General features: G+C 41.9%; 1 protein-coding gene across 1 annotated transcript in view; it reads right to left on the reverse strand.

Moving 5' to 3' along the window:
- The window catches only part of LOC145406356 (sterol carrier protein 2-like), a 296261-nt gene that overhangs the window by 239058 nt on the left and 30923 nt on the right, over nucleotides 1-26280 (reverse strand). Inside the window, exons 4-7 of the mRNA XM_080277515.1 lie at nucleotides 17289-17479; nucleotides 8817-9054; nucleotides 5189-5321; nucleotides 4674-4796 (exon numbers count right to left, since the gene is read on the reverse strand). Of these exons, the coding sequence (XP_080133641.1) occupies nucleotides 4674-4796; nucleotides 5189-5321; nucleotides 8817-9054; nucleotides 17289-17479 (685 nt within the window). The remainder of the gene's footprint in view (nucleotides 1-4673; nucleotides 4797-5188; nucleotides 5322-8816; nucleotides 9055-17288; nucleotides 17480-26280) is intronic.

The following is a 26280-nucleotide window of genomic DNA, read 5'->3' on the forward strand; positions in this document are numbered from 1 at the left end:
CATTGAGAGTGAATGTCACTTTCATCTTCACTCTCATAACTCATAGTATTCAGACGTGCTAGAGTGAAACTTTCACTTTCATTACTCCTAGGGTATATACTCGTATTCTTATAATACTACTCATTTACATTTCTGTTAACGTTCTCTATTTTATTTACGTTATTTACATTTCTATTTTATTTACACTGTGTTATGCACTGTCACTTGAAGTAACTTATAAAACTATTTTCCACTGTTCACGTATATTTACATTCATTACTTTCACTTGCTGTTTACACATTATTTACAATTCCACTTGCACTGTTTTACTCAACAGAAAGATCGTAGTCACTCTTTTATCAATTGTCAGCCCTTTACCTCTTTCCACACGAGGTTTAGTAGGGGGTAAAGGTCACAGGGCCCTTTGCATGGGGGTGAAAAAGTCCCTGAAGTCAGCAAGAGGAAACAGACATACCTCCACTTCGGAAGATGAGAGTAAACTGATAAGGGAGGGCCGGGTGGAGGCCTACTTAGGGGATATTCAGTACTACCAACATTAGCTCTTGAAACAGCTATGTATAGCACTGAAATGATTGGCAGGAAATCTAGACAATACATTATAATTTAGGTAGTTCCAGGTGAATGTAAATATCACTCAGGCTTCTCCCTTCCCTCCTTATATGTATATTTATTACGAAAATAGATTATACGGCATATTTCAAGGGGAAAAAAACAGCGAAAATTAGCGAACGAGTGCACGTGAGGTGTTGTCAGGTGGTAATTAGCCAATTCCAGGTGTATGGCACTCTCACTTACCTTATTTCTTTCTTGTATATATTATTTGGTATAAGAATAGGGCATAGGGCTTATTTCAATGGATGAAATCAGTGAAAAATTCCAGGGAGGATTTACTTAGCGTAGCACGGCCGGGAAGGCGAGAGGATAGGGTAATGGAGGGGGGGTAGGGAGGGGAGTCAAGAACGGGGAGAAATGGCTAAATTGTCAACAATGGATGGGAGTACAGATGAGATTAGGAGTGCTGACTAGTGTTGGACATTGGCAGTACTGATAGATGATACAAGCCCCCACTTGGAAATCCAGGTGAATTCAAAATAAGACAGAATCACAAAAGCGACACCCCGCGGTATGATCCCTTGCTCCCAAGCGTCACGAAAGTGACGCCCCGCGGTTAAGGGGTTAATGTCCTTTATTGGTGTGAATAGGGTGTTAGTAGCTATGCATGTGCAGTAGGGAATGTGTTTTTCTGAGTTAGGCTAGGTTAGGGTCCATAAGTACCAGAATGTTTATTAATGTATGAACATACTTCTAAACCCTCATTTTATGTTTCTTTTGCATTTATATCAGTCATTTATGTGCCTTATTGGTGTGATTTGGGTCTTAAATAGGTGCTATGCAGGTCCAGAGGGAGTTGTATAGGTGTTTCTCTGAGTTAGGGTCCATAAGTACAAGTCCATAAGCTGGGGCCCAATATCCGGACAAAACCAATAACCAGACCTACCAATGGCTGTATTGCGTCGGATATTGGAATGATTACTGTGTATATATATATATATATATATATTATAGTAACGTCATTGTAATAACTCCCAAAGTAAAATAATGGCGCAGTATGGATAATGAAACTCTCTTAATACTCATTTATAGTAATTACTGTACAGCTATTATCTCCACTATTGGCCCAACTGACTGTGTAGTACTGTGCAGACCTAGAAAGTGACCAGTCTCTCTCCCCTACCCCTGCCATACTTCTCACCACCCTGTCAGGTCATAATCTTAATCTCATAATGACCTGTTGTAGGGCTCGGCCCAAGCCCATGCCACCTCCTAAACATAAAATTATAGTACTTTCAGATGTCATTACAGTACATCGTGTACATCACTGGAATTATAGTACATGTAATAAGATAATTTTCGAACAATTTCCATTCCTGCATCCTGACTTGGCCTGGTTATGATTATCGCCTTCCCCTCCCTCCCCCTCCATCAGCGTAACAGCGACCATAAAGGTCAAAATGATTCCGGAGTTGAACTGAATGTTCGACTTTATTCGCGAGGAGTTTGAGGCGAATTTCCCTTGATAGGTTTGGGTCGCTCTGCCTCTCAGTGACACAGCATGCTGTCCAGGCAGCTGTTTTTCACCCCTTGCAATTAGTACCAAGGTGCTAACATATTAAAAGCAGCTTATCAGGAGTTAGTGGGCGTGGCTGTACACCACTTGACCTCATTGACTCACCAATCCAGGCCACCTGGCCTCTCCACGGACACAACATTGTTACCCTCACCACTTTTATATATCATGGTTGTACTCGAAAGTACTCGTAAAATTGTCGAGTACTTTGAGTCCGAGTACAAGTACAAGTACAATGGAAATTTTAAACCCGAGTACAAGTACAAGTACATTATATTGTGTACTTAAGTACGAGTACGAGTCCACATACTCAGACCCAAGCCTGGTGTGTGTGTGTGTGTGTGTGTGTGTGTGTGTGTGTGTGTGTGTGTGTGTGTGTGGATGGGGTGATTGCTGTTGCTAGCACATTTGTAGATATTACATTACAAAAATTTTGTAAAACATTACGTGCATGCGCAATTTGTAGCAATGCAAGTCTTACATAGTGCTGGTGTGTGTTGTGTGTATTTTGTCAAGTATATCACCATCTTTAATAGCGACATTATGTCCTTATTCACTTTAGATGACAACTGAAAAATAGACTGATTGTATCTTATTCCTGCCAACTGAAAGGTTACCAATGTGACTCTATATATGGTAATTTACTGCGTGTGTCAGAGAAAGAGAGAGAGAGAGACCTCAAGATTATGTACGTTTAATACTCATATAATCACACATGCATGCACATAAGCATAAAGTTATAGAGGCTTAATAAGATATGAGTGATTGGCCCTAAGAAAGTGTTGACTGGAGTATGCTTAAATTTATAGTCTGGTATGAGGGCCAGGCTCATCCAGCCGTAAACTGGGTAAAAGCCTATACAACTATGAGTGGATAACAAATTATGCCATCAGTCAACAGGATGTATTTTCCTTATTCTGCCAGTGTTCAGTCTTAAGATAACAGTAGTTGCCTTATCTATCTATTCTATCAATAGCCCGACGCCCTATTCCAGCAAAGAGTGGCTGCAGACAAAACGCCTCCAAGTCACTCTGTCACCCACCATTTGACTACCCTCCCTCCAACTCACCCCCCCCCATATACCTCTCAACCCCATCCCTCCACCTCATCCTCGGTCTACCACTCCCTCTCCCTCCCTCCACCTCACCTACATACACCCTCTTAGTCAGTCTTTCATTCTCCATTTTCTCCACATGTCCAAACCACCTCAGTGTATTTCTCCTAATCTTCTCAACCACATCCACATCCACCCCACAACGTTCCTTCACTTCTTCATTCGTCAACCTGTCCCTCCATGTCACTCCACATGCTCCTCTCAAGTAACTCATTTCCACTGCTCTCACTCTTGACTTGTTCCCCTCTTGCAAGATCCACGCCTCACTTCCAACTGTAAAATGGACTATTACAGGATGTTAGATTCCATATTCAATACATGTTGCAATAAAACTGATAGTATCTTTGTTAAGCAACTTGCATGAGATGCAGCTGAAATCAGTTCTAAATATTAGTAAATTCTCGGTCAACAATAGAAAGCTTTCCAATATGAGGGGACGGAATGACGAAGGCAAAGCATAAGGTTACGTATTGGTGATACCCGTCTGCTTAGGTATTGAACTTATTCCATCAAATACTGAACCAGAACTTATTCCATCAAATACTGAACCATCACTAGTAGCTTGTTGCCACTACCTTTTATCATTAACAGAAAAATTGTATTGGAATGATTATCTACGCAGAGTTTTCTGACAATTAATGGCTACTTAACCTCTCCCTAACACACACCTACCCCCACCATCACCCCTCCTCTCCCCCATCATTCACCTTCCAAGCAACTCGCACACCATTTCACCCCCAGCACTGTTACCAGATCATTTCTGTCTGACGCTGCTGCTAACATCTACACAGCGTCCCATGCGGAAATTTCTCCAACTGTACAATTTACAATGGTTATTAAACAGTGACTCATGAGACGTAAACTACCTAACAAAGCATCCGCCCGGCAGGGTTTAAATGCACTGTAATAACAGAAATATTGCCAATTAAAATATCACTAACCTATTAAGGTGATTTGCCAGTTTCCTCCACGTAACATTACTGGCTGTATTGAAAAACTGTAATACTATATAATTTGGAATACATCCCTGAAATATAATGAAGCATACCTATACCTGAATAATAATGTCATTAAAACTGGATATAAAGGAGCGTTGTAGTGTGGATGTGGATGTGATAGGAAGCGTTAGGAGGAATACACTGAGGCGGTTTGGCCATGTGGAGAGGATAGAGGGTGAAAGACTGATGAAGAGAGTGTATGTGAGTGAGGTGGAGGGTGGGAGAGGGAGGGGGGGGCCGAGGATGAGATGGAGGGATGGGGTGGAGAGGTATATGAGAGAGGGGGGTGCGAGTTGGGAGCAGGGCAGTGAAATGGCAGGGGACAGGGAGACGTGGAGGCGATTTGTTTGTGGCCACCCCGAACGGGATTGAGGCATCTGGCAATAGATAGGTAGATAGAAAACTGGATGTGCCGTACTGGCTGTGAACCTACCTGTGGCTCCAAGTGGGTGTCCCTTTGAAATGAGTCCACCAGATGGGTTGACAACATACTTGCCACCATACGTGTTGTCCCCAGCATCAACCATCTTGCCGGATTCACCCTCACCACACAAACCTGACCCACACAATCACAAGATGGGGAAAACAATGCCTGTTTGCTTGCTTGCTTGAGTAAGTGTGGTAAAATCTAAGCAAGACTGACAACATAAGGTGGGTAAAATGAACAACTTAATACAACAAGAAGGAAATCCAAACAGAATATGAGGAAAGAAATTAAATATTGTAAACAATAATAAAAATTAAAACAAAGTGAATGGAGTATAAAAACTGGAAAAAGATGGCAAGGGAAGGGCAGTAAGAGCTTTTATCTAAAGCATTAAATGTCTCAGTGAGGGAGACAAGAGAACATGTACAATCAGAGAAATTCAGAAAAGGTAAGTTTCAGTGTGATGGAAGACTATAAAAACTTATAAGTATGTAAGAGGAACAACTCATTACAATGCCTACCAAGAGCTTCATATGTGATGAGCTCATTGGCTGAAAAGCAATCATGAAGTTCCACCACATCCACATCTGAGGGGGTGACACCTGCTTGTTTGAACACTTTTTCAGCTGCTGCCTTTGTCATGTCATACCCAACCTGCAAATTGAGAAAACATCATCATCATCCGGACCTCCTTTCCCACCCTAGGGCAGGATGAGGAGTAGCAACGTCCAGATGACCCAAGTTTGCCCACTCCAATAGGCCATACTTCCATTCACTCATCATTCAAGCCCCCAGAATCCTGGATCTATCTGATAAGCCATAAACTTTCACCACATTCTGTAGGTTCACATAAACGTATGCAACAGAATTGATCCGAACGCTGTCACGTTAAAAAGGGGTGCCAAATCCCTGATCATGCACTTCTCACAATAAACGTCCAGCCAGCTCGACCTCTTGTCAGTCCCCTAGCCTCTCTGGCTTCCATACCTCTCTTCCGCACACACTCATCCACCATATCCCTCCACCTTCTCCTTGGCCTACCTCACCTCCTCCCTCCTTCAAATTTGCTCAGATATACCTTTTTCACCACTCTATTGGTATCCATTCTCTCCACATGACCATACCATATCAGTACACTCTCTTCAATTCTGGTATCCACAGACTTCCTTACTCCGCATCTTTCACGAATCACATTATTTCGTATCCTATCCACTCTCTGTACTCCACATGCATTCCTCAGCAGTCCCACCTCCACTGCTCTCACCCTTGACTTCATTTTCAGGCCACACCATAGTCTCACATCCATATGTTAAAGTTGGCACTAACACTCCTTCACGAAGCCTCGTGCAACTGCAACACTCAAGGCTCTGTTTTTTATCAAGAATTTCATAGCACCAGCTACCTCCCATTCTTGTGTTACTTTAATTTCCACATTTTTTTCATGTTATCCTCTCTTTTCTATCTCTGTACCCAGGTATTTGAACTCTCACCAACTCCACTTTTACTTTACTTCTTTTCATGGGATGACCTTTCCCCTTCTTACACCAAACTTATGAAGAATACTGACAGCAGGTACTATGCATGAACTGTACTTATCTTTAGTGCCCTGCTTTGCTTGGGAGACCCACGACATTGGATGACTGTCATCTGGTATGTATTGAAAAAGGACCAAAAAATACATTAAATGAAAAAAAGTGAAAGAGGAGGAGAAGTGGAAGCTTTAGAGATGCATTTTTTTTTTTTTAAATGTCCAACTCTAGGCACAGGCTTCACAGCCAGCTCCCAAGGCCCAATAGTCCTTCTACATAGCATACACCGCTACATGTCACCATTTCAGCGCTATGACTCACCATCCATAGTGACTACATGCTAGGGCTGTCTCATACAAGACTGGTGTACTGTATTGGTATTAGCAGGGGTATTTTTATAACATGTCGGCGGGCCTTCTGGTAGATCAGTAAAGTCTGCTTTTTTTTTTTTTTTTTTTTTTTTTTTTACTGTTCCCTGCCCCAGCGGAGATTTGAACCTAGGTTCTGTAGGACTGCTGGCCACCTCTCTACCGACTGAGCTACCGCCTCCTGGATACAGTGCTGCCACAACAATCTCTTTAACCCCTACACCGCGGGCATGTTTACCGATGTTTTGCGTATGCCGCGGGGTTATTCGGGCTCTGACAGACTCTCCAAAAATATTTGCCAAAAATCAGTTATTAGTCCTAGAATATTAAAATTAAATATGATTATGGCACATACCTTCAGCTTTCTCCTGGAATGTTTGTTGAGCCTACGTCAATTACTGTAGGACTTGTGGAGACCTCTGAAATTGGGTAACGAAGTCTCCACTTTACACTTCCCAACAACCCGTAATATGATTACCACAGCCAGATATTAAACTATAAACACTACTCTATGATTTTCAAGTAGTTTGGGACCCATACTCCAAAAAAAAAAACACTGTGAAAGCAATGAAAATTATGAGCGCGTCTGACCATCGCACTTGCGCTAGTTTGCTCTTGGTACTCTGTCATTTATTATTCATAAAACCCCTCACACTTTATATTTCTATTACTATATAACACTTATATATATCTACAGTCTTTATCCATAAGTTTCCTTCAGTAGTATTAGTTTATTGTCACTGTAGGGATTCAATTTCTTTCAGTAAAATACGTAGCATTCACTTTCTCGTCCTGTATACTAGCATTGAAAGTGAATGTCACTTTCATCTTCACTCTCATAACTCATAGTATTCAGACATGCTAGAGTGAAACTTTCACTTTCATCACTCCTAGGGTATATACTCGTATTCTTATAATACTACTCATTTACATTTCTATTTACGTTCTCTATTTTATTTACGTTATTTACATTTCTATTTTATTTACACTGTGTTATGCACTGTCACTTGAAGTAACTTATAAAACTATTTTCCATTATTCACGTATATTTACATTCATTACTTTCACTTGCTGTTTACACATTATTTACAATTCCACTTGCACTGTTTTACTCAATAGAAAGATCGTAGTCACTATTTTATCAATTGTCAGCCCTTTACCTCTTTCCACACGAGGTTTAGTAGGGGGTAAAGGTCACAGGGCCCTTTGCATGGGGGTGAAAAAGTCCCTGAAGTCAGCAAGAAGAAACAGACGTACCTCCACTTCGGAAGATGAGAGTAAACTGATAAGGGAGGGCCGGGGTAGAGGCCTACTTAGGGGATATTCAGTGCTACCAATGTTAGCTCTTGAAACAGCTATGTATAGCACTGAAATGATTGGCAGGAAATCTAGACAATACATTATAAATTAGGTAGTTCCATGTGAATGTAAACATCACTTAGGCTTCTCCCTTCCCTCCTTACGTGTATATTTATTACGAAAATAGATGATACGGCATATTTCAAGGGGAAAAAAACAGCGAAAATTAGCGAACAAGTGTATGTGAGGTGTTGTCAGGTGATAATTAGCCAATTCCAGGTGTATGGCACTCTCACTTACCTTATTTCTTTCTTGTATATATTATTTGGTATAAGAATAGGGCATAGGGCTTATTTCAATGGATGAAATCAGTGAAAAATTCCAGGGAAGATTTACTTAGCGTAGCACGGCCGGGCAGGCAAGAGGATAGGGTAATGGAGGGGGGGGGTAGGGAGGGGAGTCAAGAACGGGGAGAAATGGCTAAATTGTCAACAATGGATGGGAGTACAGATGAGATTAGGAATGCTGACTAGTGTTGGACATTGGCAGTACTGATAGATGATACAAGCCCCCACTTGGAAGCCCGGGTGAATTCAAAATAACACAGAATCACAAAAGCGACGCCCCGTGGTATGATCCCTTGCTCCCAAGCGTCACGAAAGTGACGCCCCGTGGTTAAGGGGTTAAGGGGTTGCAAAGAAGCAGGAAAGTGTTGTTAGATGAGAAAGAAAACTCACAATCTTCATGGGACTTAGATGAGAAAGAAAACTCACAATCTTCATGGGACTTAGATGAGAAAGAAAACTCACAATCTTCATGGGACTTAGATGAGAAAGAAAACTCACAATCTTCATGGGACTTAGACGAGAAAGAAAACTCACAATCTTCATGGGACTTAGATGAGAAAGAAAACTCACAATCTTCATGGGACTTAGATGAGAAAGAAAACTCACAATCTTCATGGGACTGTCTTCACTGAAGGTCGAGGGGAAGTCTGTGGTCATCTCCATCGCTAGGATCTCCACAGCCTGGTCCTGAAGGTTGTGCTGCTTTACAAAATCTTCTGAAGCTACAATCACGGCTGCTGATCCATCTGAGGTTGGGCAGCACTGCAGCTTGGTCAGGCCACCTGGAGTCTTGGGTGACTCCAGGATCTGATTCAGCGTGTATGCCTCTTGGAACTGAGAATATCTAGAATGGAGGTGACAACAGTCAATATTGTGAAAAAGGTGACTGCTTAATGATTGGGATACAACACTGAATAAAATTTACATTTGGAAAACAGTTATTATAAAGATGAGATTACAACATGGGTTAAAAGGGCAAATATTTGGTGGTACTTATAAAGTCCATTATAGAATCATCTGTTTTTCTCATAGTCACATTTCTGACTGAAAATGACATATGTAACCATTAATATGAACTACCACAAACGCACAGTGGCAGGTAGTGGCGACAATCATCCATTCACTCGATGCAGTGCTGCCTACTCCTTTCATTTTCATCATTGTGTCTGTCGTTCACTCTTCCTACTTCTCCCTTTTCTTCCTGTAAATATTTATTATTATTCTTTCCACTTCAGTTGGCTCTACAATGAGTGACAATGGTTTCCTGTAACCCACGAAACCATTTACAATACTGCGTGGTGTTATATAACTACATCAGGAGGTGAAGCAGAGCCTACCGTGGTGCCCCTGTCAACCAAATTTTTGTGCTCTTACCCGTACCTCTCTGTGGCGAGGTGCCGTCAACCACGAGGAAACATATGTTCACTGCGAGGAATGGCCCTGCAGGGGCATTTGCTTGCTTGTGGTTGTTGAGTCTGCTTGAGTAAACAAACTGGAGTTGATCAGCAACAACAACAACCACAAACAAATTTTTGCTTAAAATATGGAAAGTGGCAGGAAACTCCAAGTTTTTGCAAGCCTTTTAATTATTTCACAGAAAAGGCACTAAAACACAAAAATTTGAGAAACACTAGGAAATTACAACTTGGCTATCATTAAATGGAACAACTAATTTTGAAAGAAAAAGTGGTCATTGAGCTGAAATGAACACATATGTCAAATAATGGGAGTGTACTGTATATGAAATGGAGTGAATGAGAAAACAAAGAAAAGCTGACTTAACAAAAAGTGCGGATACACAAAAATGCATTTATGGTTCCAGTACAGTGCTACACGTCCCCTATTACTCTAGCTTTCTTAAGTTACAGCATTCCTATAGTCCATCCCTGGCTCCAACAGAATCATATAATTATGTTGATGGAATGCTATGCATTAAACTAATGTAATTTATATATATATCATAAAATAGGTGTAACCTAAAATTACAGTAAGCTTCCCTGGTGGAATATATATATATATATATATATATACACAGTAAAACCTTGATATAACGGACTTCAATAGACCGGAATTCGCTTTTATCGGACTCGAGGAACTACCGGACTAAATTCCCATACATCGGAAAAAGTCTGATAAAGCCAGAAGCAGTCCGGACTGCCTGATCATATCAGCTGTGTTCACCACAATAAGGTAAATAAAAGACATGTTTATCAGTGTATGGAGATATGATTGCATATGGAGAATGTGAGTGCATTCAAGTACTTGGGTAGTGTGATGAGTAAGGATGGAACTTTGGGGGATGAAGTGCGTGAAAGGGTACAGCAGGGAAGGAAGGTTGTTGGTTCACTGAAAGCTGCAGTGAGAAATAGGGAGGTGAGTATGGAAGTTAAGAAGTCACTGCGTGATAGTACTGTGATCCCTACCCTGACGTATTGAAGCGAGGCGTGGACCTTGCAAGAGGGGAACAAGTCAAGAGTGAGAGCAGTGGAATTGAGTTACATGAGAGGAGCATGTGGAGTGACATGGAGGGACAGGTTGACGAATGAAGAAGTGAAGGAACGTTGTGGGGTGGATAAGGATGTGGTTGAAAGATTAGGAGAAATACACTGAGGTGGTTTGGACATGTGGAGAGAATGGAGAATGAAAGACTGACTAAGAGGGTGTATGTAGGTGAGGTGGAGGCAGGGAGAGGGAGGGGTAGACCGAGGATGAGGTGGAGGGATGGAGTTGAGAGGTATATGAGGGAGGGGGGGTGAGTTGGGGGGGGTAGTCAAATAGTGGGTGACAGAGCGACTTGGAGACGTTTTGTCTGCGGCCACCCTTTGCGGGATTAGGGCGTTGGGCTATAGATAGATAGATAGAAAGATTATCAGTGTACAGTACAGTATTATTAAATATATTTTACCATTTGATTAATGTAGAGAAGTTTTAACACAGTACAGTACCGCAATGGTATTAAAAAAGTTTAAAAAACGTTCATGCGATCCAGACCAATGTCTGATATATCAGAAAAAGTCCGGATTAGCAGGGAGAAGTCCGGATGTTGTTTTTATCGGAATTTTGCATTTTTCGGAATGGTTTGGGCTCCAATTAGTCCGTTATAATGAGGTCTTACCGTATATACATATAGATAGATAGACAGATATATATATATATATATATATATATATATATATAATGTATATATACATTAATCCCTCCACTATCCAATGTAACAGAGCCAAAGGCATGTCCAGGAAGTGGGTTTATCCGGATAGTGGGTCCCTGCCTCCGTGGACTGGTACTTATGGACCCCAACCCAGTCTAACTTTGAAAGCCACCTAAATAACTCCCTACCGGACATGCAGAGCACCTATTTAAGACTCTATTTACACCAATAATGGACATAAACAATGAAATAAATGAAAGGGAACCAGAGAATGTAGACTCAGAAGTGAGTATGGAAAATATTTAGCAGCGTACAGGGTACTTACAGCACGTCTGTGGCCGCCTCCTCTAAGGCTCTGGCAGTGGTGAAAATGCTCTTGAAGCATGTACAGTAATCCAGTGTTGTGCTACACTTAATTCTTTGCACTGTGAGTTATAATTGTATAACACTGCACATCCTGTTCTTAATTGCGCCACACCAGTTTTAACTGCCACTTTGCATCCCACATTTAATCCTCTGCACTCTCAATTCTAATTTCTTAGCATTGTACAACACTGTAAATTCCCATGTGGTCTAGTGGCAAGGTATTTCAGTTTATTCACAAAAATGAGCATGTGCGGCATCCACCGCGATGAACATCTACTCACGACAGTGGTTAGGCGGTAAATGGTGAAGGGGGGGGGGAGGAAGGAAGGGGTGAAAGGGCCATGCATAAACACAGCTGTTCGGTGTTGCGCACCAATTTCAAATTGCGAGTGCGAAAAAGTTTGTTTTTTTGGGGGACGGGGGGGGTTCCCCCTTTTTCTTTTTCTTTGGCCATTTTTGGATTCCGAAGGTCCAGGCCCACAATGTCCGGTAAGTGGGGAGTCTGGATAGTACAGGGATTACTGTATACTGTATATAATATATATATATATATATATATATATAGTATATACAGCTACCGCAAATTGACTTAGGAACTCCCCCCACAAGGTATTAAAAAACACAGAAATCACAGCATATCACAATGTTTGTTCATGAAATGCCATTCATTAATATGAAATCATGTTTCCCTTGTTTTTCATGACCAGTTGGATGCATTTTGGCATGGAATCACTTAGATCTCTAAAGTAATCTAAGGACACTTCTTTGCACCAAACATTTGTCAGTTCAGTCCTGAGGTTGTCCAGGAGGGGTGTCTTCTTCTCTGCCATGATTTTCTTCATCTTTGTCCAGCAGTTTTCTATCGGATTTACATCTGGACTGTTGCCAGGCCAGTCGAGGACCTCAATCCAATTATCCTGAAGCCATTTTGTCACATTTGTTGACTTGTGACATGGAGCTGAATCTTGCACGAAAAAGTCGCACCTATGAATAGCAAAAAAATTTAACAAATGATGTTTCGGAACTTGAATGAACCAGCCACTATTCATTATAAAGTTCTCAGGAAGAAAGTAGAGGCCTCCCCTTCCCATTTCACATGAGAAACATCCCCATACCATTACTGACTGTGGGTGCTTAACAGTCGGCACCGTGTAAGCAGGGTCATATCGACTACGAGACGCAGGGTGACTAACCTTGGCAGAACGAACCCGGAACACTTGAAATGTGCTTTCATCTGAAAACAAAACTTTTCTCCACTCATCCGATGTCCAGTGTGCATACTTCCTGGCAAACTGAATGCACTGCTTCTTCATGCGGTCAGTGAGAAGCTGTTTAACTGCTGCGGTGTGGCTTGGCAAACCCAGCTCCTACTGCAAGCGGTGTTGGATAGTTTGAATTGGGATGTCTTTTAACACCTGGGGATGCATTCTCTTCAATTCTGCTGCTGTCAGTCGAGGTTTCTTAATCACTTCCCTCTTCAGAAGCGTATCTGTACCTCTGGAAGTCATCCTCTTCTTTCCACCACCATGCTTGTGCTCTGGTACGACATCAGGTGGCAGGCCATGCGCTGCAGCAAGAATCTTCATGACGGTCGACTTTGCATGTCCAGCACATTCACAAATCGTGTTGATAGGGACATTATCCTGCCTCCATGCAATGATACGGACCCTCTCATCCCTTGAGTAGTACTTTCCAGGCATGACAGCTCGACTCTAGGAAAATAACAAGGCAAACAGTAATGCTTATGAAAAAAGAGGGAGGTGCAAGCTCGGAGCGACAGGAACACATATTTCCACTCTCGCTTCTGGGCAAACACTGACGTGCTGAGTGTTTCACCACCTCCCGCCAACACCAGAGGAGTAGCCAGATACTTCTTGACCAAAAAATTCACTTGGTAGAGGTGGAAACACAAACCAAAGATAAACAACTTTCCCATAACAATTTTGCGTGTAGGTCCTAAGTCAATTTGTAGTGGGTGTATCTATATATATATATATATATATATATATATATATATATATATATATATATATATAGATAGATAGATAGATACAGATATATATATATATATATATACGCACTCAATCCTTGTAAATCGCGTGTTCATAAATCACGGATTCGTAAATCAAGGCTAGGTGGCCATCAGACTGCCAGCAACCTTAAATCACTGTTAAGTCATGAAAATCGTGGATCTAGGCACCCAAGTCGGCCTTTTCCGAGGAGAACCGTAAACCGCAGCATTCAAACTGAAAATTGCGACCCAACAACCAATCACCGCACATCCCTCGTGGCATGTGTGCATACTAATGCCGCTATGTTGTTGTTGTTCTTGTCCCGCCAGTCCGCACACTACAGACCGTCGCCGTGGAGTACGAGAGCTACCTGCCTTTTTTTGTGCAACTTCCCCCCGCCTCCTACCTGCCATGGCCCCTCCCGACCCCCAGATGAAGCGCTCTAAGCAGTATGCAAACCTGTGAATGGTGAACCCCGTGAACAGTGGGGGTTGGCTGTACTCACCTAGCATTGGCATCGATGGAGGTTAGAGCTGTACACCAAACAGTTCAGTAACGTCCATTTGATCACTATAGAACACTCAGACCACAGCTGTGGAGCTGGAGTTGGAAGAAATTATTGTGATGTTGGAGTCTGAACTGGGGTCAGTAAAATAGTCCCAACTCTGCCAACCAGTAAAGTAATTATTAAACATGATGTAGATGTAATGTGGAGCTAATGCCTTTCGAAAAACAGTTCCATTAGTTAAATTTCTTGTCCCTGCTGCAGTTTTTTCTTTTCTCTTATTGTCCATATTTTATTTTGAACTTGTTTGCTCTTCTTTGTGTATGCTGAACATAAACATAGATGCTGCCATGATCATAATTTAGCTACAGCCATTTAAGTCAAACTTTTACGGACATGGGTTTGAAAAGTAGCCTGACGATTCACGTGGTTGTAATAGAATGACATCTTGTGTAAGTTATCATGGCAAATGTATAATAAGAGAAAGTCTAATGAGTCGGAGTTGGAGTTGGACACACAAGAAATCAAGGAGTCGGAGTTGGGTGTTTTGGGTTCCGACTCCACAGCTCTGACTAGGGCATGAAGCACTGAGAGGCCACAAGCTTAGTAACAGCATTACAGCAACGAGCATGCATGGAAGGCCACAGAGTAAGTCACAACACTAAGGCCTTGCCACTGTATGATCACAAGAGCAGAGTAAGAGGATACGTCTTCACCAAAAGAGATCCATGGGAGAGACTGAGAGAGCGATGGTAGGCTCAGTGTGCCGGATAGGCCGCTTCCACAACACATTCTGATTGGCTGGTGTGTTGCGGGGTTTTCCCGGGCGCCGGTTGGGTCCTGCATCTGAGCCAGATGATACGCCTCGCCACCAGATAATGAATAGGACTACCAGCTGCTTCCCATTTCAGGGCTGGATATTGCCAAATTCCACCGGATACTGCTTTAACCCGTAAACTGCTGTACACTTTTTGAGTGGCTTAGGGGGAAATTGCTGTATGCCTCTTAGAAGCCCAATTTTCAAATTCATCCCACAAAAATCATGAGGGACATACAGCCCTGATAAGTGTATTTTGCATGTTGGTAACACTATCAGGCAGCATACAAAACCCTCACCACTTGAAGCAATTACTATTTGGTAACACAGAGAAACAAACCCATAACCAATGCAAGCCAGCTGAAATGTCTCGATGACATCTGGGGTGTCTACACACTGTCTCCATGACAATGAGGCCACTATCTACTCCCCCTCCCCATCAGTCCCCCTCTACCATCTCATCTCCCTCTTGCTGCGATAGTGTGGGGTTGCCATTTGCGCCAAGGAATAACTTCAAAGTGCCAGTATGGAAATGGAGGGGAGCAGAGCAGAAATACTTGGGAAACAGGTGCACTATAGTAATTCTACGAGGCTGAAATATGTTTTAATAGTACAGGATTCTTAAGTCGATTTTTTACCAGCATAGCCGCACCAGGAAGTAAGGTTGTCAGAGGCGTTCAGCAGTTTATGGGTTAACAGAACTGAGCAAAAAGTGCTGGATATTGTGTTGGACTGGATACTGCAAGAACATGTAATCGAAAGTTTACTTACAAGTACTGGTAAATCCTTGACTTAATGCACTCTGTTTGAACAAACTTCTGATTTATGGACATAATCTTGTCAATTATCACAAAAAAGGTGCCATAAGTAGGGATCCTCATGAATTTTCTGAATATTCAATTTAGTGCACATGGTCTATCTATCTATCTATCTATTGCCAGACGCCTCAATCCCGTTCGGGGTGGTCACAAACAAATCACCTCCACATCACCCTGTCCCCCGCCATTTCACTGCCCCGCTCCCAACTCACCCCCCCCCCCTCTCATATACCTCTCCACCCCATCCCTCCATCTCATCCTCGGCCTCCCCCTCCCTCTTCCCCCCTCCACCTCACTCACATACACTCTCTTCGTCAGTCTTTCACCCTCCATCCTCTCCACATGGCCAAACCATCTCAGTGTATTCCTCCTAACGCTTCCTATCACATCCACGTCCACACCACAACGCTCCTTTTTATTTTCATTTGTCAGCCTGTCTATCGATGTGACTCCACAGGCTCCTCTTAAATAACTCATTTCCACTGCTCTCACTTGACTTGTGTCCTTCCAGCAACGTCCAAGCTTCACTTCCATACGTTAAGAGTTGGTATCACAATACTGTCGTGTAGTAACTTTTTCACTTCCATGCTCACTTCCCTGCTTCTTATCACTGCTTTCAAGGAACCAGCAACCTTTCTTCCTGCTGTACCCTTTCAAGCACTTCACACTCCAAACCTCTATCCTTACTCACCACACTACCCAAGTACTTAAATGTACTCACATCTTCCAATTCCTCACCATCCAACCTCACTGTACATTCACTGACTTCACCTCTCTCAAAGACCATCACTTTACTCTTCCCTACATTCACCTTTAGATTCCATTTCTTACACACTCTCCCAAACTCATCCATCAAGCCCTGCAGCTCTTCTTCATCTTCACTCAACAACACAGTATCATCTGCAAACAACAGTACAGGGAGTTTCCAAACACTACCCTCTCTCACCAGGGCCACTCCAACATCCACTACCCTACCTTGTACCTCTTTTATTACCCCTTCCATGTACAGATTGAACAACCATGGAGACATGACACATCCCTGTTTCAACCCAACCTTCAAAGAGAAAAATTCACTCAGTTCACCATCCACACGCACTGCAGCCTTAGCACCATCATACATACTCTTCACAGCATTCAACAACTTCCCATCTACTCCATATATTCTTAATACTTTCCACAATCCTTGTCTATCCACCCTGTCATATGCTTTCTCCAAATCCATGAAAGCACACATGGTCATGTCTGAATTAGTGTGTGCAAGCAAGGATATACCTGTACTGTACAGTGGAACAGAGTAGTGTACGATTATATTCTCTTTTGAGATTACTGTATATACAAAAGCAGGACATCTAGGTAGTAAATGTTTGTATAAAAGTGTCTAGTTAGCATACGTGTACGTCAAATTAACTTACGGGTTGTTGACGGAATGTAAGTGGTTCTTATAGGCAATCTTGGCCATATGCAGTGGTGTTGTGCCATACTTCTTGTTGTGCTCTATACCTGCATTGGCAAACATCTGGGGTGCCATGGGACCTTTCTTCAGCTCAGCTACATTAGACATGGCAATCATGTGCTTTGCCACTGGGTTCTCACGGTCCATGTACTGGTGAAATAGTAGAGAATAGCAGTTAGTTTAGACTGGATCCGTAGTTTGCATGGGGAAATTATATTTCTAGTTCCCTGTATTCTGCTACATTATTGTGGAAGTCTAGTAATGAAATTACAGCTTTAGATTATTCAGAAGACTCATCAGGTATGCTTTATGATATGGATATAAATGGACACAAACTTTTTTTTTTTCACCAATAGTAATCTGGTACATGAGAGAAATGTAATTAGGCTATGTCGGAAACTACTGTATATATTTTTAAAAAACTTTCTATACAAAATTCCCCCCTCTCCTCCCCATTCTTCAACTATTTCACTGGCACACCTTTACATTTAGAAGGAGCTCCAAGGAATAACACTGAATGCACCAAAAGCAAAACCCAGAAGATGGAGTATTCAGCTATGACTTTTAGACACAGGGTACCCCTCAGTGTTCCTCCCTGGAATGTCTTATTACTTGTAGTGATGCTTTGTGAAAGAACCCCAGAGTTGCCATAGGTAAAAAGATCTGGTGTGTAACCTCCATTTTCTCAAGTTACCAATTATGAGACATTCAGTGTTACTCCATGTATAGCCTCATATAACTTTCTCCTCATGCTGATATATCAATGTTTTCAGTCTTTCTGTTCTGACATTTTTTGTCTAAAATTATTTGTGTCAGGGGCACCTCAAATCAACAAAAGAAATCCCATTACTCACTGGCATGGATAATTAAAGTTTGTTATTTTTGCCCACTGACCATATGACTGATGCACAGAGGAGAGTTATGTACAATAATCACTCAGAGAGGAGGGCAGGCACAGAAAAAGAATGATAAAGGCTAAGGAAGAAGTAGGCAGCACTACATCAAGTGAGTGGATGATGGGTGACCATCATCCACTCACTTGATGTAGTGCTGCCTACTTCTTCCTTAGCCTTTATCATTCTTTTTCTATGCCTGCCCTCCTCTCTTCATATTTCTCCCATCTTTCCTGTCACTTCTTATTGCTTTTCTTTCCTTTACTGGTGGCTTTACATTGAGTAACAAGCCAAATGATTTCCTGTAAGCCAAGAAACCATTTACAATGCTGGGTGGTAACCATATAACCAAACCATACGTGCTCCCTATGTGTCAGCAAGTGGGTTGGTGGAGGGTTAGTGCCCCTCCCCGTACAACAAATAAATCAGAGTCAAATGGCCACCCCTTAAGGGATTATGGCATCTGGCAACAGACAGACAGATAGATCACTCGATTGTCTGGATGCTCCATATCCGGACATGCCCCATATACAGATGTTAGGCCTTGGATCTATTATTTTCACATCTGGATTTATTCGTTCGTCTCTGAATATAAAAGTTTCGGCATTGGCGGCTAGGCGACCGACAAGTTAAAAAAGTTGGTTGGGTAGCTATCCAGCCTCTCGTTCTCAAGCAGATAACAGGCCGTAACCCAGAAGCTGAGCTAAAATGGCTGTCCAGATCCCTTCCAAATGGTCAAAAGTCCCATGGCCACTTGTTTCACTCCAATGATACTGGCTGCTTGCAGGTAATGGACTGTAACCCACGGGCTGAGTCAAAATTGCTGCCCGGATCCCTACCGGATGGTCAAAGTCCTTTGGCCACTCACATCACTTGGATGCTAACGGCTGCACGCAAGTAATACAGAGTACACTCGACCCTCAATTTGGCGGACCCCTATTTCCCGGATTTCAGATTTCCCAGACACAGGCTGAGAACGGACAATATTATCAAATGCCAGACAAATGCCTGTACAAGTCTGGGATTGTCACAAAAGTCCGGCCATTATGCTCTCATATAAAACCATAAGCAGTCTGCTGCACAACACAGTATAGTATAATTTTAGCAAGGTTTTGACTCGATAAAAGCCATTTGTAAAACACACAAGAAGGATACAAGAAATGCATCTTGGCCACCAACCTGCTTCATGCCACTGGTTCCTAATACGTGGCAATATCCCATTTGCCTCTTACCTTTCTCAAATGCCACGATAAATAGTTTATTGCATAACACAGTAAAATTAAAGGAAGGTTTGGACACAATAAGATTCATAAGTAATTTATATGGACAAAGTCAGTGGGATCCATTCCTGCTCACTTGGCTCACCCGACTTGGTGCTACTAAATACCGAATCAGCACTTTTCACTGGAAAATATTTTATTTTTTTTTGCCACAGTGGCTCATACACACCTAATTATCCGAAATCTGCTAAAAAAATTGTGCTTAATATAACTTAATTTAAAAATTAGGTTTCAGAGCTAAATTGCACCAATGTTAGCAGACATTTCCCCTTCAGATTGTCAGCACGCCTTGACAGACTTCTATTTTGCATAAATATTTATTTTGAGCACAAAAAAATGTATCTGAATTGTAAATTGATATTTATACAAAACAGAAGTCTATCAAGGCAAGTTGTTTGGCTAGAGGCAAAACACTTCTGCTAACTAAGCAATTTTTGCTCTGAATCCTAATTTTCTATTAATAATTAAATTAAGTAAAAAATTTTGACTGAATTTCAAATAATTAGGTGTGTAAACCTATATGGTGATAAAGATCAAAATATTTTCCAATTAAAATTGCCGATTCGGTCCAAGATCGAGATCACATTCGATGGTGTCCTGTTTGTATCTCAGTCAGCTGATCAGTGGATGGCTCACCTTGTGGTGTTCCATTCCTTGTTCATTTTCCTCTTTTTCCTCAGCTTTCTGATCTTCTTCTATCATATCCTCCACATTCTTATCAACAACTGTCTAAACAACCATTCTTAGGGTTGTAGCTAGCAAAATACTGATATTGTGTCAGTTATTATTATTGTTATTGTGTCAGTGTTATTATTTTATGTACTGTGTATCTTAGTTATGTTGGTATAGGTAGCCTACATTCCAGAATGCTCTACAATATCGGAATAATTGCCGGACAACATTGGAGAATTCAGACAAAGTATGGTAATAGTCCGGGGAATGGTAAGTGGAGCGGGACTTTGGGATTCCCAGACTGGTCTCCCCCCCCTTTTAGTCCGGGAAATCGAGGGTCGAGTGTAACACAAACCTCAACCCACAAGCTGACTGAAAACGCCCATTTGGCTTCCCACCGAATAGTCAAAGTCCCCCAGCTGATCAGATCAGTGGGAATGTACCAGTCTTGTATAAGTAACACAGAGCCTAACCCACCAGCAGTGTGCCTGTCCATCTCCTCACCTAACAGTCAAAGTACCCTGGCAGCTCTCACTTCCCCGCCCCCATCCCTCCTCCGTCCCTTCCCATGCTCACCACTGCCAGGCTTATCTCCCTCCCCGTCCCTCAGTCTTCCCCCACCCTAGCATTGCTTGTCCAGCCTCCCACCCTCCCTGCATCGCCACCAGTGAGTATTATAGATTTTGGTCATTTATTCGAATAATACTGGTTGTATCAATATTCTGAAAACACCACAAGAAAGTTTGTGAAATTCTGCATCTAAACACATGCTTAGCTCTTGCACGGTACAGGCATAATTTTGCGCTTGGATGTTGGGAAATTACTTGAAGGTATTTTTTACTCTTGAACAACTTTATTCTCACTACATTTCTGTACTTTTACTCATCAGTTTTGTGTTTTTATTGGCTTATAGTATAAACACAAGCAAAACTAATGGCATGCAATTTATACCAATATAACCACCTGCTGGGGGCACATTTGGCAGTGGGAATGTTTTTCTTTATGTCTCGGAAGCAGCCATCACTCTGTTGTTGTCCAAGAAACTTTTTGAAAACTTATGGTTCCCAAGAGGGTTAAAAATATTTATTGCAACCATTGTCTTCACTGATTTGTTTGTGGACTTTGCTGTTAATGCATTGCTTTCTTAGCATCTAGGATTATACTGGATATCTCATGTGTGTTCTGATGTCTAAGTACAGCTGAAAGACCAGAAAACACTGCCAAAATTAGGAGGGGTACTGTACACTATAGGTAGGATATTTGTGGATTTTTGTTGTTTACGTATTGTTTTCTTGGTGTCTGGCATTACACTGGATATTCCCATGTGTGTTTTGATGTCTAAATACAGCTGAAAGACTGGAGAATGCTGCCAAAATTAGGAGTACTGTACATATAGGTTGATACAGGTAGTAGGTTGGGTATAGGCAGGGTATTGGTCCACCTACTGCAAATTGACTTAGGACCTCCCCTCACAAGGTATTAAAAAACACAGAAATCATAGTACTGTATATCAAAATGTTTGTTCATGAAATGCCATTCATTAATATGAAATCACATTCTCCTTGTTTTTCAGGACCAGTTGGATGCGTTTTGGCATGGAATCACTTAGATCTCTAAAATAATCTAAGGACATTTCTTTGCACCAAACATTTGTCAGTTCAGTCTTGAGGTTCTCCAGAGTGGTTGTCTTCTTCTCTGCCAAGATTGTTTTTCTCTTTGCCCAACAGTTTTCTATTGGATTTAGATCCGGACTGTTGCCAGGCCAATCAAAGACCTCAATCCAATTATCCTGAAGCCATTTTGTCATCTTTCTTGACTTGTGACATGGAGCTGAATTGTACATGAAAAAGTCACACCCATGATTAGTAAAAAAGTTTAACAAATGATCTTTCGGAACTTAAATGTACCGGTCACCATTCATCATCAAGTTCTTAGGAAGAAAGTAGAGGCCTCCCCTTCCCATTTCACCTGAGAAACACCTCCATACCATTACTGACTGTGGGTGCTTAACGGTCAGCACTGTGTAAGCAGGGTCATATCGACTACAGGAGGCAGGGCGACTAACCTTGGCAGAATGCACTTGGAACACTTGAAATGTGCTTTCATCGGAAAACATAACTATTCTCCACTTATCCAATGTCCAGTGTGCATACTTCTTGGCAAACTGAATGCGCTGTTTCTTCATGCGGTCAGTAAGAAGCAGTTTCTTGGTTGTGGTGTGGCTTGGCAAACCCAGCTTCTTCTGCAAGCGGTGTTGGATAGTTCGAATTGAGACGTCTTTTAATAGCTTGGTATGCATTCTCTTCAATTCTGCTGCTGTCAGTCAAGGATTCTTGATTACTTCCCTCTTCAGAAGCCTATCTGTACCTCTGAAAGTCATCCTCTTCTTTCCACCACCATCATTTCCCCCCTCTGACTTCCTCATGGCTGACATTAAAATTTCTTCAGCTGATGTATTTTCTGCCATCACTGGCCTCTGTACTAACAAGGCATATGGGCCTGATGGTGTCCCTCCTGTTGTCATCAAGAACTGTGCTCTGTGCTTACACCCTGCCTAGGTAAACTCTTTTGCCTTTGTCTATCAACTTGTGCCTTTCCTTCTTGCTGGAAGTTTGCTCTCATTCAGCCAGTCCCAAAGAAGGGTGACCGTTCTCAACCCTCTATCGTCCAATTGCTTTAACATCCTGTGTCTCAAAAGTTTTTGAGTCTATTCTTAACAGAAATATTTTAGAGCATCTTTCCTATCACAACCTTCTTTCTGATTATCAGTATGGGTCCCATCAGGGACGCTCCACTGGCGATCTTCTCACCTACCTTTCAGACTCTTGGTCATCCTCCTTTCGGGACTTTGGCGAAAGCTTTGCCATTGCACTTGACATCTCAAAGGCCTTCGATCGAGTCTGGCATAAATCTTTAATTTCCAAACTGCCCTCTTACAGTTTCTATCCTTCTTTCTGTGCCTAACTGGTCATTCTATAGTCCCTGTTGTAGACAGCCATTGTTCTTCTCCCAGATCTATCAACAGTGGTGTTCCTCAGGGCTCTGTCCTATCACCAACTCTCTTCCTTTTATTCATCAATGATCTTCTAAGCTGTCATCTAACCCTATCCACTCGTATGCTGATGATTCCACCTTTCATCTTTCCATTTGGTTCCTGCAACGTCCATCCAAGCAGTTACTTCAACAAACAAGGGATGAGGCTACGGCACACCTAATGTCTGACCTGGCCCGTATCTCTGACTGGGGTAAAAATAATCTTGTTTTTTATGCATAAAAAACTCAGTTTTTACTCCTATCAACCTAACAAAATCTTCCACAGGAGTACCCACTAAAGTTTAATAATATCCAGCTCAATCCAGCATCATCCTTGAACATGCTTGGGGTTTCATTCACTTGAGATTTATCCTGGAATGATCATATTACATCAATGGTAAAATCTGCTTCCAAGATATTGGGTGTGCTAAGCTGACTCCGTACCTCTTTTACCCCTGCTCAGTTGTTGATTTTATACATGGGATTTATTCGCTTCTGTTTGGAGTACAACTCTCACGTGAGGGGAGGCTCCCCACATACGGCTCTTCTTAAAAGGGTGGAGTCAAAGGCATTTCGTCTCATTAACTCTGCTCCTCTTACTGGCTCCCTTCAACCTCTGTCTCTTCACTGCACTGTTGCCTCTTTTTCTCTTTTCTATCGCTACTTCTGTGGTCACTGCTCCTCTGAACTGTCTGCTTGCATCCCTCCTCCTCTATGGTGGTACAACTCTAAACTGGCGGTTAGGGCATGGCGCGACCCTATGTACAGTGTTGCTGTTTCCCAAACCCACGATGTGAAACGGCTGTTATATATGTAAAAGGCATCACAAATCAGATAAACACGTGAATACATTGTTAACAAGTGTATTATAATATATGAAAGAACAGTAAACTTATTATGCATGAAATATTTATACGGCAATACAGAAACGTGGCATAAATATTTTACAGTGTTGCTAAAAAAAAAAAATGTAGTCACTTTTATTGGCTTTTACCGTAATTCTGGGGTGGGTAATAATGTCAAAATTATGATTATAAGATTATGTGCAGGAATATAAGTAAATAATGCCAATTTCTTAGTAAATGAAAAAATAATACATTAAACCCTCGTGAGCGACAACACTCACACAGACCCAGACTAACCCGGCCAGAGCTTCAGTGTGTCACTTTCCTTTGTGTCCTTACCTCCTGGGTGGTGTGGAAATAAAGTCAAATTTACAATATGTACAACATACACTGTAATGTAAAAGAAAATAACCAAAATATATCCTAAAACACCACAGATGAGAGAGAGAGAGAGAGAAGGAGGGGGAAGGCAGACCAGGGGAGGTGTTGAGGGAGAGATGGAGGAAGGGAGGGAAGGAAGGAGGGAGACAGTGGTTGAATGAAAACAAATCATGGCGCCGCAGCAGCGAGGTCATCTGGCGACAAATGTAAAACAATAAATATTTTTAAATATAATAAGATATAACAAAAAAATAAAGAAATGAAAGTATAAGTTTATAAGTCACTCATAAAAGAAACAAAATTCCCCAGGGTGACGCACATCTCCCCCAGGAGAGAGAGAGAGAGAGAGAGAGAGAGAGAGAGAGGGGTGGGGGGAGGCATCGCGTGTTTGGAAAACGTGGCAACACTGTAAAGAGCTTCGTGCCCCACCCTAGCCGGCAGTTTAGATTTGTCCTACCATAGCAATAAACTCTCATCCCTTTTCTGTCCAACTCACTAATGCAAGAGTTAACTGTTACTCCCAGTCCTTCATTTATGCAATGGGTCAACTCTGGAACTTTCTCCCTCTGTGTGTATTTCCTGCTTCCTATAATCTCCAGTCTCTCAAACACAGTGTGTCCAGGCATCTCGAAATGAACGGATCTTAAATTTGGCTCTCTTTTGTACTGTTTTTGTTTTTCTTGGAGGGAACTGTTTTGCTAGCACCTAGTCCTTGGTTCCTTCTTCCTTGCATTAAAAAAAAAAAAAAAAAAAAAAACTTGTGCTCTGGTACGACATCAGGTGGCTGCACCAAGAATGTTCATGACGGTCGAGGTCGACTTTGCGTGTCCAGTACATTGACGAATTGTGTTGATAGGGACTTTATCCTGCCTCCATGCAATGATACGGACCCTCTCATCCCTTGAGCAGTACTTTCCAGGCATGATAACTCGACTCTAGGAAAATAACAGGGCAAACAGTAATGCTTACGAAAAAAGAGGGAGGTGCAAGCTCAGAGCGAAGGGAACATATACTCTCACTCTTGCTTCTGGGCAAGCACTGACGTACTGAGCGTTTCACCACCTCCCGCCAACACCAAAGAAGTTGCCAGTTACTTCTTGCCCAAAATATTCACTTGGTAGAGGTGGAAACACAAAGCAAGGACAGACAACTCTCCTACAGCAATTCCGTGTGTAGGTCCTAAGTCAATTTGCAGTGGGTGTAGAGTATAGGATATTACTCCATATCTGCATTTTATCTGTATCTGGACATGCCTTTGGCTCTATAATGTCAGATAATAGAGGGATTACTGTATTTGGAAAAACTGGTTCTCTGCTACAGTACTCCCTCGATTATCTGACGTAACAGAGCCAAAAGCAAGCCTGGAAAGTGGATAAGTCCAGATAATGGACTTCTCCCCTGGCCCCCCTTCGTACATTACCTAACTTTGAAAGCCACTGTAAAAGGCCACTACAGTAAACTGTACAATACTTGTTCCAGTTGTTTAATGCTACTGTATCTGGTTAAGCAGACCTATAAATCACAGCCAAGCAATTACCATGGTCATACAGACCCATCAACCACAGACATCACCACTGCAGGGTCATACCCCGCAGTGAAAAAAAAAAAAGGCTACACAAGAAAAATAATGCAGGCACACAAAACATAATGGTAAAATGGAATAAAATCATGGTAAAATATTGAATAAAATCATGGTACAGTACAGCAAGCTAGAATAAAATTAATGTCAACACTCACAGTTCCTCATAGGACGTCATGCTGAAAAACCTGCTAGCTCCTGACTGTTGCACTGCAGCAGGCAAAGCCGTTGCATTGCACAGTACATCCTGTGTGGTCTAGTGGTCTAA

The sequence above is a fragment of the Coenobita brevimanus genome, chromosome 70, assembly GCF_032717465.1.
Source record: "Coenobita brevimanus isolate Jiangsu-jjx chromosome 70, ASM3271746v2, whole genome shotgun sequence".
Taxonomy (NCBI): domain Eukaryota; kingdom Metazoa; phylum Arthropoda; class Malacostraca; order Decapoda; family Coenobitidae; genus Coenobita; species Coenobita brevimanus.